General features: G+C 41.4%; 1 protein-coding gene across 1 annotated transcript in view; it reads right to left on the bottom strand.

The window, feature by feature from the left end:
- The window catches only part of FBXO15 (F-box protein 15), a 262215-nt gene that overhangs the window by 238221 nt on the left and 11082 nt on the right, over window positions 1-12912 (bottom strand). Inside the window, exon 4 of the mRNA XM_089682167.1 lies at window positions 12282-12433. Coding sequence (XP_089538293.1) covers window positions 12282-12433 — 152 coding nt within the window. The remainder of the gene's footprint in view (window positions 1-12281; window positions 12434-12912) is intronic.

The following is a 12912-nucleotide window of genomic DNA, read 5'->3' as shown; positions in this document are numbered from 1 at the left end:
GTCTGTTTCAGGTCTGTCTCTTATAAAGTTTAGAATTTTTTTAACTAGATCATATAGTGTTTCCCCTTTTGCAGTCTCTGGGATTCCTCGTACTCTAAGGTTACACCTTCTTTATTTATTTTCTTGAGCTTCCATCCTATAGGTCAATTTTTTCTGAGTGTTTTCCAATTGTTTTATTTTTTTCCTTAGATTATCTATGTTTTGGGCCTGAATTTTAACTTTCTCCTCTGTTTCTTCCATTCTTGATAGCAGATGCCCTAAATCATTTCGAATAGCTGTCATTTCATGTTTTATCATTTTTTCCAAATTTTGAAACATTTCTATCATCTCCTTCTTGTTTGGTACTTGTAGTTCACCATCAGTTTCTTTTTTTCCCAAGCCATCCACTATTTGTTGGCTACAACTGCTATTCATGCCCAATGATAATCTAGGACTATTTCCTGAATTAATGTCCATTTCCCCTTTTGCGATTGCACCTTGGGCCCTTTCTGGCGTAATATTTCCATGTGATGTAAATTTCTTTATTGTTCCTGTTTGAGACCCTTTGAGCCCTGTTCCCTTGGGACCTTTATTCTTCATATCTTCTGTAAATTTTCTTCTATGTTCTCAAGATGGGGTTATACCACTCCTTTAAGATTTATGGACAGACAGGCTTGCTACTTTTCCTATATATTTTCCTCTCCTAGGACACCTGGGCCTCCTCTCTTCTTCTCTTCTAACCCCTGGGAATCCTCCCCTCCCCTCTTTCTCTCCTTGGTCTCCTGTATCACTCAGGCGACCACAACACAGTAAGTCCCCAGCAGGTCTCACTCACCCTTCCCTTCTCAGGAACGTGGCTCCAGGATAGTGTGAAGGGTCTTCACTGCTGCTCAGTCCGGGGGGGGGGGGGATTCCTATGGGCTTCCGATGCTTTGTTTCCTTCTTTTTCTTTTCTCCTTAGGATTCGTCCTAGGGAAGCAGGATGGGTCTTAGTATTCCTGGGTCTCCCTGACCCAGGATCGGACAGCTGGCCGGGGGGTACAGGCAACAGTGAGCTGACGGCTCCCTGTCACATCAGAAAGCCGGCCGGTTTCCTCTTTCCCCCAGAGATCCTCCGTGGCTGGTCACGTGCTCTCGCAGCCCCCAACAAGTCATGTTTTCAGAATTTCCATTATTTTGCACAGGTGATTTGATCAGTTTCACTGCCTTAGTAATTACCACAGCTGTTTCATCTGAGGGAAATCCTGAAAACATGACCTGTTGGGGGTCCATGAGGACTGGAGTTGAGAAACACTGACCTAAACCAACGTTGGATAGGTTTCCTATATTGATAACTTCCGTTACAATCAGAGGACCAATTGAAACCACGGAGCCGGTATTGCTATCAGTTAAATGGTGCAAGGGGCCAAATCTGTTTCTGACTAGCACATTAAGTTCATTGTCAGATGGTCTCTCTGGTGATCTAAAGAAACCAGTGGGTCTATAGGTCCGTTGGGGATCCCTATTCCATTTCTGGAATGTCCCAGGTGGCCTATAGGGTTGTAATGGAGCATTATTGTCACCCTAATTAGGAGCAGTTTGGGATTCATCCTCATTAGTTTGCCATTTAATTTTTATTTAGATGGTTTTACAGGTATGTCTATTATACAAAAAGATTTTATTCTACAGCTTTTAGAATTTGCTATGCTAAAAAACTATTTTTGGTTTGACAATAAGTTTTACCTTCAAACCAAGGGAGTAGCCATGGGAGCAAAATTTGCTCCCAGCCTGGCCAATTTGTTCATGGCCAGGTGGGAGGAGGACATCATATATGCCAGGGACTGGCCTGAGCTTTCCTTCTACAGGCGCTACATTGATGATATTTTTTTTATTATGGAACGGAGATGAACAGACGCTTTAACATTTTTTCGGCACCTTAAATAATAATGACTTGAATATTAAACTAACCTTTGAGTACAGTTCTTGTCAGATAAACTTCCTTGAGTTAACACTATTGAAGAGAGGAGGTAGAATCATTACAGAATCCTTTTTCAAAAACACAGACCGAAGTAGTTATATTCCAACGGATAGCTGTCACCAGCCAGCTTGGCTATAAAATATCCCTAAAGGTCAGTTCCTTAGGATTAGGAGAAATTGTACTGATCTCGATACTTACTACACTAAAGCTTCCATATTAAAGGAGAGATTTTTAGAAAAAGGTTACAATGAGTCAGAGCTGGATCAAGTGCTTGAATTAGTAGCCGGTACCAGTAGGGAATATATGTTGAATGGTGAAGCTACACAAAGACCACCTAAAGTATGTCCATTTGTTACCACCTTTTCAGTCCAGCAAAGGGAATCGCTAGGATCCTTAATAAGAACTGGGGCATTCTGAAAGCAGATCCAGTCCTTGCCAAAATCTTACCAGATAGACCAGAGGTCACATCCAGACGGACAATGGCATTAAGAAATAAAATAGCACCTAGTGTTGTGAACTTACCTCCCAATATGACTTTTTTCTGACATGATGGTATTCTTTCCATGCAACAAATGCGTCATATGTCTATGTAATAACCAACGGAAAAAGGTCAATTCAATTACATCGTTATGTACAGGCAAGGAATATAGCATTGACAAATTCATTACATGCCGTAGCCGGTTTGTTGTTTATCTATTAGGGTGCCCGTGCTGGAAACAATATATAGGACGCACTACAAGGGAGTTGCGAGACAGACTGAGGGAACATGTGTACAATGTCAAAAGAGGTTTTAAAGATCACTCACTCTCAAAACATTATAGGCCATGTCACAACAGAGACTCTTCTTCCCTCACATTTATAGGTATTGATATTATAAAAACACATTGGAGTGGGACTAATAAGAGAAGGGCTGTCTCTCAACTGGAATCCAAGTGGATATTTGAGATGGGTACTGTCACGTGTGCCGCCTACCCCCCCCCCCCCCCCCCTCGCCGCACACAGCCTTGAAGCAGGCTGCGGGGGATGAGGGGACTGCTGCGGCAAGGGTCACAGCAATGCAGCCAGAAATGCGGTGACCTCCCTGCCAGGAAATCCCAGTAAGGGGCCGCTGGGTGGTCTCTGCGCGCCCCCGGCTGGCACAGGGCTTTCCGTGCTTGGCGCCCAGCCGGAGACAAAGAAGTGGCCGGAGTGAGGGGGGGCATGCCTCGTTGCCGGTGCAATGCGGAGCTGGGCCGGCCGTTGCAGGGGCAACCCGGAAGCATCCCACGCGGCTTTTAAAAGGCCAGCACGAGACCAGGCTCGCGCTCTCTCTCCCTTCCTCCTGCGCTGTCCGGCCACTCTCCGTCGGCCCGCCGCCACCGCTGTCGTGGGAGGTCCGGGTGGGGACCGGGTCTCCGCAGCCATGCCCGCTGAGTGCTCTGCATGAGCCCCCCTCCTCAAAGGTCAGGCCCCACAGCCATGACTCCCGCTACTGTTCCTAGCAAGCTGGCCGCTGCAGGGGCCCCTGCCTGCTGATCGTTGGGCCCCTGGAGAAGCTGGCCTCTGTGAGAGCCCCTGCTTGCTAATCGCTGCTGGCCGCTGTCCGTTGCTGAGGGTCCCTGGGAAGCCGCCCTGTCTGCTGATTGCTGGGTCCCTGGAAGTTGCCTGCTGTCGAGTGTCCGCAAGTCGCCTACGCCCCCCCCATAAGCCGCCTACTGCTGAGCATCTGCAAGACGCCTACCGTGAGTGTGCCTAGAAGCCATGAACTGCCCCTAGTGTGCGCACAGACTACCCGTGTCCTGAACTGTCCCTGTTGTGCGCACAGACTACCCGTGTCCTGAACTGTCCCTGTTGTGCGCACAGACCACCCGTGTCATGAACGGTCCACATTGTGCGCACAGACCACCCGTGTCATGAACGGTCCCTATTGTGTGCACAGACCACCCGTGCCATGAACTGCCCCTATCGCATGCCCAGATTACCCTTATTCGAACCGCCCCATGGCGTGCCCGGAGTATAGCTACCTGTGATGTCCCTGAGTGCTTGAGCCATCACCACCTGCTGAGTTCCCGTGAGCCCGATGTCCCTAGAAAGCTGGGTGGGAGCTGTGCTGAGGCCAGAGTCCACAGCTACAGTCCCGCTGAGTCCGCGTGAGCCCGCTTACCGTAGGTGTCCCTACAAGCCGCATGTCGCGGAGTGCCTTGAACTGTCTTGATTGAGTATCTTTCATAGTTCAATAAAGCTTTGTGTGTTCCCCATCTTCTTTGCATGTTCGGTCCTGCCTACGCTTCCGTCACAGGTACCCTTTATCCTAAAGGACTCAACGTTGATCTGGATTTAAACGTTTCATAGACAATAGTTGAGTCCAGTCTGTTCTTTCGACTCCATGTCTAATCATATATCTTATTTGATTGATTTTTTTTTTAGTCCCTTTTTTATTTATTATAGCAAATTTTAATTTGATATTATTTCTAGATTTTTATAGCCTTTTTATGCTTTTTTTTAAGGCTATTCTATTCTGTGGGTGGTTTTAGTATACATTTCCCCTGTGCGGGAATTTATTAGCTTTTTTATGATTATATATTGACGGATTGATTTTATATATAGAATTATGTCCGTTGCTTGGTATAATTCCTCTTTTTTGCTGTTATATATTTTTTGTTATACATTTTATATATATATAAGGGTGTTTGATTTATTATCAATAAGGAACGGACCTCCTGCGCTAGGAATGGGGCCCTATCGTTAAAGCTGCTGACACTTAACCTCCTACCAAAATGAGTAAGTGAACAATAAATAATACAAAGTGCAGCGCTAAATCTTAAATACTATATATAATAATATATAAATACGTGCTAAAAATCTGTGCAAATGTGCAAATAAAGTAAAGTGCAACACGTGTATTCCCACCGGGAATATTAAAAGTGTTCAAAGTGATTACAACCAATAATACAAAATCACTCCAAATATAAATCACTCAAAATAAGTCCATATGAAAAATAGTGTCCAAAAAAAAAAAAAAAAGAGAAGAAAAAACTCTCAATCTTCATGCATGTGATGACAAGTGTCCACACTGTGTGAATCCAAACAAACAATGGCTACAGTGGCCCTTCACCTCTTCACATAGACCCCACAGGGTCAGCTCGCCTTAAGATAAAACACCACTCTGATGAATCACCGGATCCTCCCCAGAATCATATACTCTCTCAGCAGCTTCCTCCTCGGTTCATATGTAGACAGAAAACTTACATAGTGTAAAACTGTATTTATTTATTGTATATACAATAAGAATGCCCACTCACATTTAAATCTTCAATATCAGGCTCCTATACCACATGCTATGAATGCCTTGCATGGGTATTTAATATAGGGGTTTCAGATATGGCCGGCACGCCAGAAATGACGTCACCGCGCTCCCAGAATCCTCCTCGCATACCGACGCGTTGCGTCACGCAAGGAGGAAGTCACGTGTCTATCGTGACGCAGCGCGTCGGTACACGAGGAGGATTCTGGGAGCGCGGTGACGTAATTTCCACGTTATTTGCACAGATTTGTAGCACGTATTTATATATTTATTATTATATATAGTATTTAAGATTTAGCGCTACACTTTGTATTATTTATGATTTATTATTATTGTTTTACACTCACATATTTGTATATATTTTTTATCTGAACCATATGAGTTTTACTGTTATTTTATCCTGGTTTAATTATGACTTTTAGAACCATACTACACAGCAGCAGATGAGACGTTTTCTATATTACTACCGTTATCTGCTGATTGCAGCTGACTAACCAATATACATGGTTGTACATTTATATGTTGGTGGTTGATTCAGCCTTTGTTCTTATTAATCCATAGGCTATACCATACAGGTGAAACTCGAAAAATTAGAATATCGTGCAAAAGTTCATTTATTTCAGTAATGCAACTTAAAAGGTGAAACTAATATATGAGATAGACTCATTACATGCAAAGCAAGATAGTTCAAGCCGTGATTTGTCATAATTGTGATGATTATGGCTTACAGCTCATGAAAACCCCAAATCCACACAATCTCAGAAAAGTAGAATATTACATACAATCAATAAAACAAGGATTGTACATAGAACAATATCGGACCTCTGAAAAGTATAAGCATGCACTCAGTACTTGGTTTGGGCCCCTTTTGCAGCAATTATTTCCTCAATGCGGCATGGCATGGAAGCTATCAGCCTGTGGCACTGCTGAGGTGTTATGGAAGACCAGGATGCTTCAATAGCGGCCTTCAGCTCTTCTGCATTGTTCAGTCTAATGTCTCTCATCTTTCTCTTGGCAATGCCCCATAGATTCTCTATGGGGTTCAGGTCAGGCGAGTTTGCTGGCCAATCAAGCACAGTAATAACATGGTCATTGAACCAGGTTTTGGTGCTTTTGGCGGTGTGGGCAGGTGCCAAGTCCTGCTGGAAAATGAAGTCAGCATCCCCATAAAGATCGTCTGTGGAAGGAAGCATGAAGTGCTCCAAAATCTCCTGGTAGATGGCTGCATTGACCCTGGACTTAATGAAGCACAGTGGACCAACACCAGCAGATGACATGGCTCCCCAAATCAACACATACTGTGGAAACTTCACACTGGACTTCAAGCATCTTGCATCGTGTGCCTCCATTCTTCCTCCATACTCTGGGTCCTTGGTTTCCAAATGAGATGCAAAAGTTGCTCTCATCAGAAAAGAGGACTTTGGACCACTGAGCAACAGACCAGGTCTGTTTTTCTTTAGCCCAGGTAAGACGCTTCTGACATTGTTTGTTGTTCAGGAGCGGCTTGAGAAGAGGAATATGACATTTGAAGCCCATGTCCAGGATCCGGTTGTGTGTGGTGGCTCTTGATGCACTGACTCCAGCCTCAGTCCACTCCTTGTGAAAGTCCCCAACACTTTTGAATGGCCTTTTCCTGACAATCCTCTCCAGGCTGCGGTCATCCCTGCTGCTTGTGCACCTTTTTCTTCCACACTTTTCCCTTCCACATAACTTTCTATTAATGTGCTTTGATACAGCACTTTGGGAACATCCAACTTCTTTTGCAATTACCATTTGAGGCTTTCGCTCCTTATGGAGGGTGTCAATGATGGTTTTCTGCACAACTGTCAGGTCAGCACTCTTTCCCATGATTGTGATTCCTACTGAATCAGACTGAGAGGCCATTTAAAGGCTCAGGAACCCTTTGCAGGTTATGGCTTAATTAGCTGAATAGAATGGGACACTTTGAGCCTAGAATATTGCACCTTTTCACAATATTCTAATTTTCTGAGATTGTGGATTTGGGGTTTTCATGAGCTGTAAGCCATAATCATCACAATTATGACAAATCACAGCTTGAACTATCTTGCTTTGCATGTAATGAGTCTATCTTATATATTAGTTTCACCTTTTAAGTTGCATTACTGAAATAAATGAACTTTTGCACGATATTCAAATTTTTCGAGTTTCACCTGTATATAGGATACTTGTTTGGACCTCCAAGTAAAATTTCCCCCTTTGTAACTCGCAAATAGGTCCATGGATCCTTACAATAGTATTGCATAATCACACAATTATCATTTCCATCACCTGCAAGTTTAATTGATACCGTCTCTCCGCTCTATCTGCTGCTTGTCAGTATTATATAGGTAAAACCTATGAGAAAATGGCGCCCGCACATGCGTTTTGAACTTCAGCAAGATGGCGGACACAATGTACGCACGCGCATTTGCTATACATAGACTGTATTGACGTCCCCTGCATACGAGCACACCCCTTATGAATACATGCCATTGCACGAAACGCGTAAAGGAGGAGCTGTATGCGGTGACGTCACGCCGCCAAAACCACGAGGAGGTCTGGTGGCAATCTTGAAAACGCTTATGGTCAGTGAAAGTTTTTCCTCTTTGCTGTATTGGCTGTCTACCTGAATAAATGCATATACTTTAAAATACTACACTATGGGCATCCTTCTTTCTGGCTCTTCATGAGCCAATACAACTACAGAGCCCATTCTGGAGGACGGCAGTAGTGCGGCAGATAACCCAGGGGAAGGGGATCTCTCAGGCCAGACCAAGCTGCTGATATCATTGAAGGAGACGTCCGGCTGACAATCATATACACATATGCGTATTATGATTTCGCATCTGGTGAGTGCGCAATCTTAACACATATTCCTGGCACATCACCTGAATGACCACTAGAAGCATATGGATCACCTGTTTGAGACCATTTTGGATGGATTTTCACCATTAATATTTTGTGGACTTTATATGTTATAGTCTGTGGTGGTGCATTTTAGCACTAACAAGTGCTCATAACTGTCACGTTAATAGCACTATATTGTAGATACAATATATTTACACGTGATTTGCACTATGTCATCTTATATGGGCATATTATTAAGTTATTAATATTTATGCATTTATTGTTTATAGTGATTCATTTATCTTTAGCGCTGCACCTTTCTTTTACCTACATAGGCTAACATGCAGGAGAGTTTAGAGGCAGGAAAAAAAAAAATGCCAGGCGCCCCTAGGAACAGCTGTAAAAATGTCCAGTATGCATGAGGCCTTAGATAGAGAGACACAACCAGGAGTGGAGATTTGACAATGGAGAACACAGCTAGAAGGGGAGCATTCTAACAGAGGAAGACAGGAGAGAAGCATTTTGCCAGTATAGGATGAGGACTTGAAAGAAGGATTCTTAGATCAGGGAGAGACAACCAGGAAAAGTGCATTTGTACTGCCAGAGGGAAGGTGTTGGGGGGGACAGAGAACAGACCATTCAGAGTTGCGAGTTGTGAGAGAGGAACAATATGATAATAGTGTCACTAAATTCAAGCAGAAATAAACCCATCAATTTAACAGTTTCCCCAAAGGCATGCAGTGAAAAATTGTCATTGTTATTTGTACTCTCAACTGAATTGTCAAACCATATAATAGCTGATGGTATAACTGATCACCTATGCAGCACACTGGTAAATGATGATCAAACAAAGGCTAAGATGGCAGCTTCCTTGACTGTAAAAGATATTAGGGTTTAGTTCCGCTTTAAGAAGTCCTCCGAAAGATTATTTGGCTGTGTGATGGTTCTCTGTATAATATTTGGACGCACCAGTTATAGAGCTATAGGAAAAATGATGCACTTTGTTGCAATTTATAAGCAATCAGGAGTCAGAAAATTGGTGCAAAGTAATAACAAATGGTGTTTCTCTTGAATATTTTTTTCAGAATGCGACTATCAAAATAAATTGCAAACATTTTGATGAATGTCCCCCATTATAGTTCTTTGCATTGCATTAATAAAAGTTTAAACTGGCATATCATTCTGTTATGTATTTATCCTAAAGATCACTGAGAAAATAATAAAGAAAAGGTTTGTTCTAGTCTGTGAACACACACCTAAAATGAAATGGTAAATGAGCCTAGATCACTAGGTGAAGAAGGGGACTACAATTACACTTTATGTATTGTTGATAAAAAAAAAAAAAAAAGCTTGACAGCATTATTACAAGCTTACAGAAAAACTGGGTCTCCATAGCAACTATTTCTTAACATTACACTAAGCAAGCAAGACCTAAATTTATAGATCATCATTGATCTTTGACCCTTACAGCAGTGAAGTCAGATTTTAAGTAAACCAGTCATGCAACTGTTTATGATGGGCAGTCAGTTGATGTAATGCCTAAAATGTATAACCCCTGAATTTCTGGAAAAATCCAACATTGCTAATTCAAGCTTTCAAACACAAAGACTGTAATGGTAAACAATATCTATTTTCTTCCATTATTCCCATTAAGGGTTTTCATTTTCAAAATGTGGAAATTTTTGGTTGTTGCAAAAGCTGCCTAAAGGGATTTACAGTAATCTACAGTTAATTACGGATTATTACAGAGACACAACATTTCATTACGGTTGCAATTCCCACATGGTAACAAGCACAAATTCTTATTTATCATTAGTGAGTGAGATGCAAAATCTTACAATAATTAATTATGATTAAATATGGGAAATTATATTATGCTGTCCTTTGTCACAGCCATAGTATTAGCTAATGTATCCGAATTCCATTGAAATTAGATGCATCTCTCCCATTATACTGCTTGTCCAGTATTTGTAGTTTGGGTGCAGTAATTTTTCCATGTTTACCACATAACAAATGACACAAATGTGTCTAATATTACAAAGCAGCTAATACTGCAATAGCTTATATTACTATTTGTTAGCAAAGGGAAGTGTCACCCGTGTATAAAACAGTTATAAAATTGGCCCATTGACCACTGAAACAAAACAAGGCCATTACTGAAATTGGATGCTGACACTTCCAGTCTTGGCATGTGTGTACTAAACCCTGAAGTGATCATAAACACAGGCACTTATACAAACAATTACATTAATTGAATTTCTAAGGACAAAAGGTTACTTTAATGATGCAGCAACTTAAATGAGATTCTACATGCTGCAAGAGTAACACTTGAATGTTATTCTTCTACTGTTCTTTGTAAAAAAACTTACCATTTTCATCTGTCCATGTGTGATAACAGAAAGCATGTCACATAGCCGAACCACGTTACTCACAATTATCTTCAAATATCGTAGTATGAGCGATTATTAGGGTGTTCTTATTGCAAGAAAATAAGTCTCTTCAGTAAAAGATGCCGTATTATTGGGAACCATGAAAATCATGATCACTATTCTACCTACCTTTGATGCTCATTTATCCAAGAAAAACATACTTGCATAGATTTTTCTCCCATGACACTCTGCCGCTACACATACCATCCTGCGCCATCTTGAATCTCCCATAATCAGCAGCCAACCGTCTCTTTCCAGCCAGCCCTCTGAAAACACTCCCTTGATCTTGTACATCCAAAGATGCTGCAGGTCTTGAATGATTCTCAGGGAGTAAAACAATGTGGTACTTCAACACTGGCTCCTGGGATGTGTGACATACTGTAGATGTCCCAATGCCTGTACTGTACCTGGGCTTAGCCAAGGAATCCAGAAGTGGACAAACAAAAAAATTGTTTCCCTTTTGAGACTTTCATGCAGCTTAAAGATATACCACAATGTGTTCAAATAAAATTAAATACTTTATTGTACAATAATTATTAAAATCCACCGTACAAGTAATACAAGGTCAATAAGCTCTGATATCAATATTACCCCCTATAAAACTCATCAAACAGGTAAGTAGTAGCAATCAAAGAACTCTCAATGAGTACACACATAGGGAATTGACAGGTGTAATGTGATTCTTCTTTTAAGGAATATATTTTTGTTGATCAGTTTTAACAAATGTGCTTCATTTAGATGAATGTGACTAAATGTGGAGATCTCATTCCTAGCTATTTTGAATAAATCTCTTGGACTACTGCTAGCTTTACTAGCTCACGAACAAGATTGGAATTATACTGTAAATGAGAAGGTCAACATACCCACAATGATACAAACACAAACATATTTTCAAAGACAGAATTGTAACTATGCTAATATGGTTCACACACAGAGCATATAAGAACTTGGTTTTAGGTATAAAAAGTCAGTGACTGGTATTAACGTATTGCCACCAATGAAGTTGCACAAGCTGTTCAATCAAGACATCAATATTGTTTCCAAATAGTACTGGTGGCCTGAGTAGCTGTGTGGAGCATTTCATTGTGCATAAAAATATGTTACTGACTATTGTGTAACAACAGCTGGGTGCTTCTACCACCTTTGGCCAAAAAGGTCTTCTGTTCTTTTTTGAGAATAATTTCAGCAACTCCCATTTTGCATGTCTGTAGTGCTGATTTTTGTTTATTTTTATTTATTTTTTAGCTATGCTTAGTGCCACGTAATATAATTAAAACTGCCCTACTTCCTCCAAAGCATAACTGGATGATTCCCAAAAGCCTTTGACAACAGCAGCTCAACTGAAAACCTGAGGTTTGTCTGCCACAGCCATGCACAGAAGCATGGAATCCTTTCCCACGAGGAGCAACATAACCCCTGGACAGGGCAAGAGACCTGCCACACAACACTCAAGATGGAGAGAAGAAAAAACTTTGGGTTGGACTGAACGGAGATAAATACAGAACCTGCCATTGTTGGTCACATTTTAAAAATATGGCTATCTTTGACTTGAGTATTTTTGGTCCTGGAACAAATATGCAGCCAGGGAAGTCAGAATTCCTAATCTGTGCAATTGGTCTAAGTAAGTGACTCAGAAAGCATTTTAGCCATTGGATCAGCATGGTGGATGGCCAACTAGCATTCTCCAAAAAAAATCAGCTAAGGCATACTACATATTTTCCTCAGTACTTTAAGCAACAAAAACGCATTATTGGGAAATAAAAAAAGAGAGATGTAAGGAACTCACTGGATTGGCAGTCTTTCCAAGGTCTGAGCTTGACATGACTTAGATGGCCTTGGTAAAGGTCTACATTCTGATTCATGCTTATGTTCATTGTGTTGCTGGAGAATCCAACCGCGTCCTGTCGCCATTACAATTATTTTTCCATCAACTTCCAGCTAAAAATTGAAACATGTTTAAATGATTTAAGCAGACAAAAAAGCAATAACAAAGCATCAACATTTAAGACTTCACTTTTAGTAAAGTTGTCTTTTTAAGCCAACCCTCTGTGTAACCTTCATGGCACTTGTGCACCACTCACCCAAACTAATTCCTATGGCAGAGCCATGCTCCTTTGGATGGCTGGGGCTGCTGTGAGTACAGACCGGCTTTAGGAATGAATTGTGCCACAGCAGACTGTACAGTAGGCAGAGGACTCAGGAGAGATGTTTTTCATGTAATGTGTGGCACTGAGCAGGGCTGCACAGAGAAAAGCTCTAGAGTGCAACTGAAGTTATGTATTCTACTGTGTGGGTTACTTTGGGTGAAGAAAATGGGAAGCTTTAAAAGGAAAAGATTGTCAATACCACCGAAGGTTTAGTGTCTGTAGAACAACCTAATAAAAATAAATTATTATGAAAGACATTCAAAACTGCCG

The sequence above is a fragment of the Staurois parvus genome, unplaced genomic scaffold, assembly GCF_062004578.1.
Source record: "Staurois parvus isolate SC_StPar_1 unplaced genomic scaffold, SC_StPar_1.0 ptg000287l, whole genome shotgun sequence".
Taxonomy (NCBI): Eukaryota; Metazoa; Chordata; class Amphibia; order Anura; family Ranidae; genus Staurois; species Staurois parvus.
The sequence above is the reverse complement of the archived record's forward strand: the minus strand, read 5'-3'. Positions and strand labels throughout refer to the sequence as shown.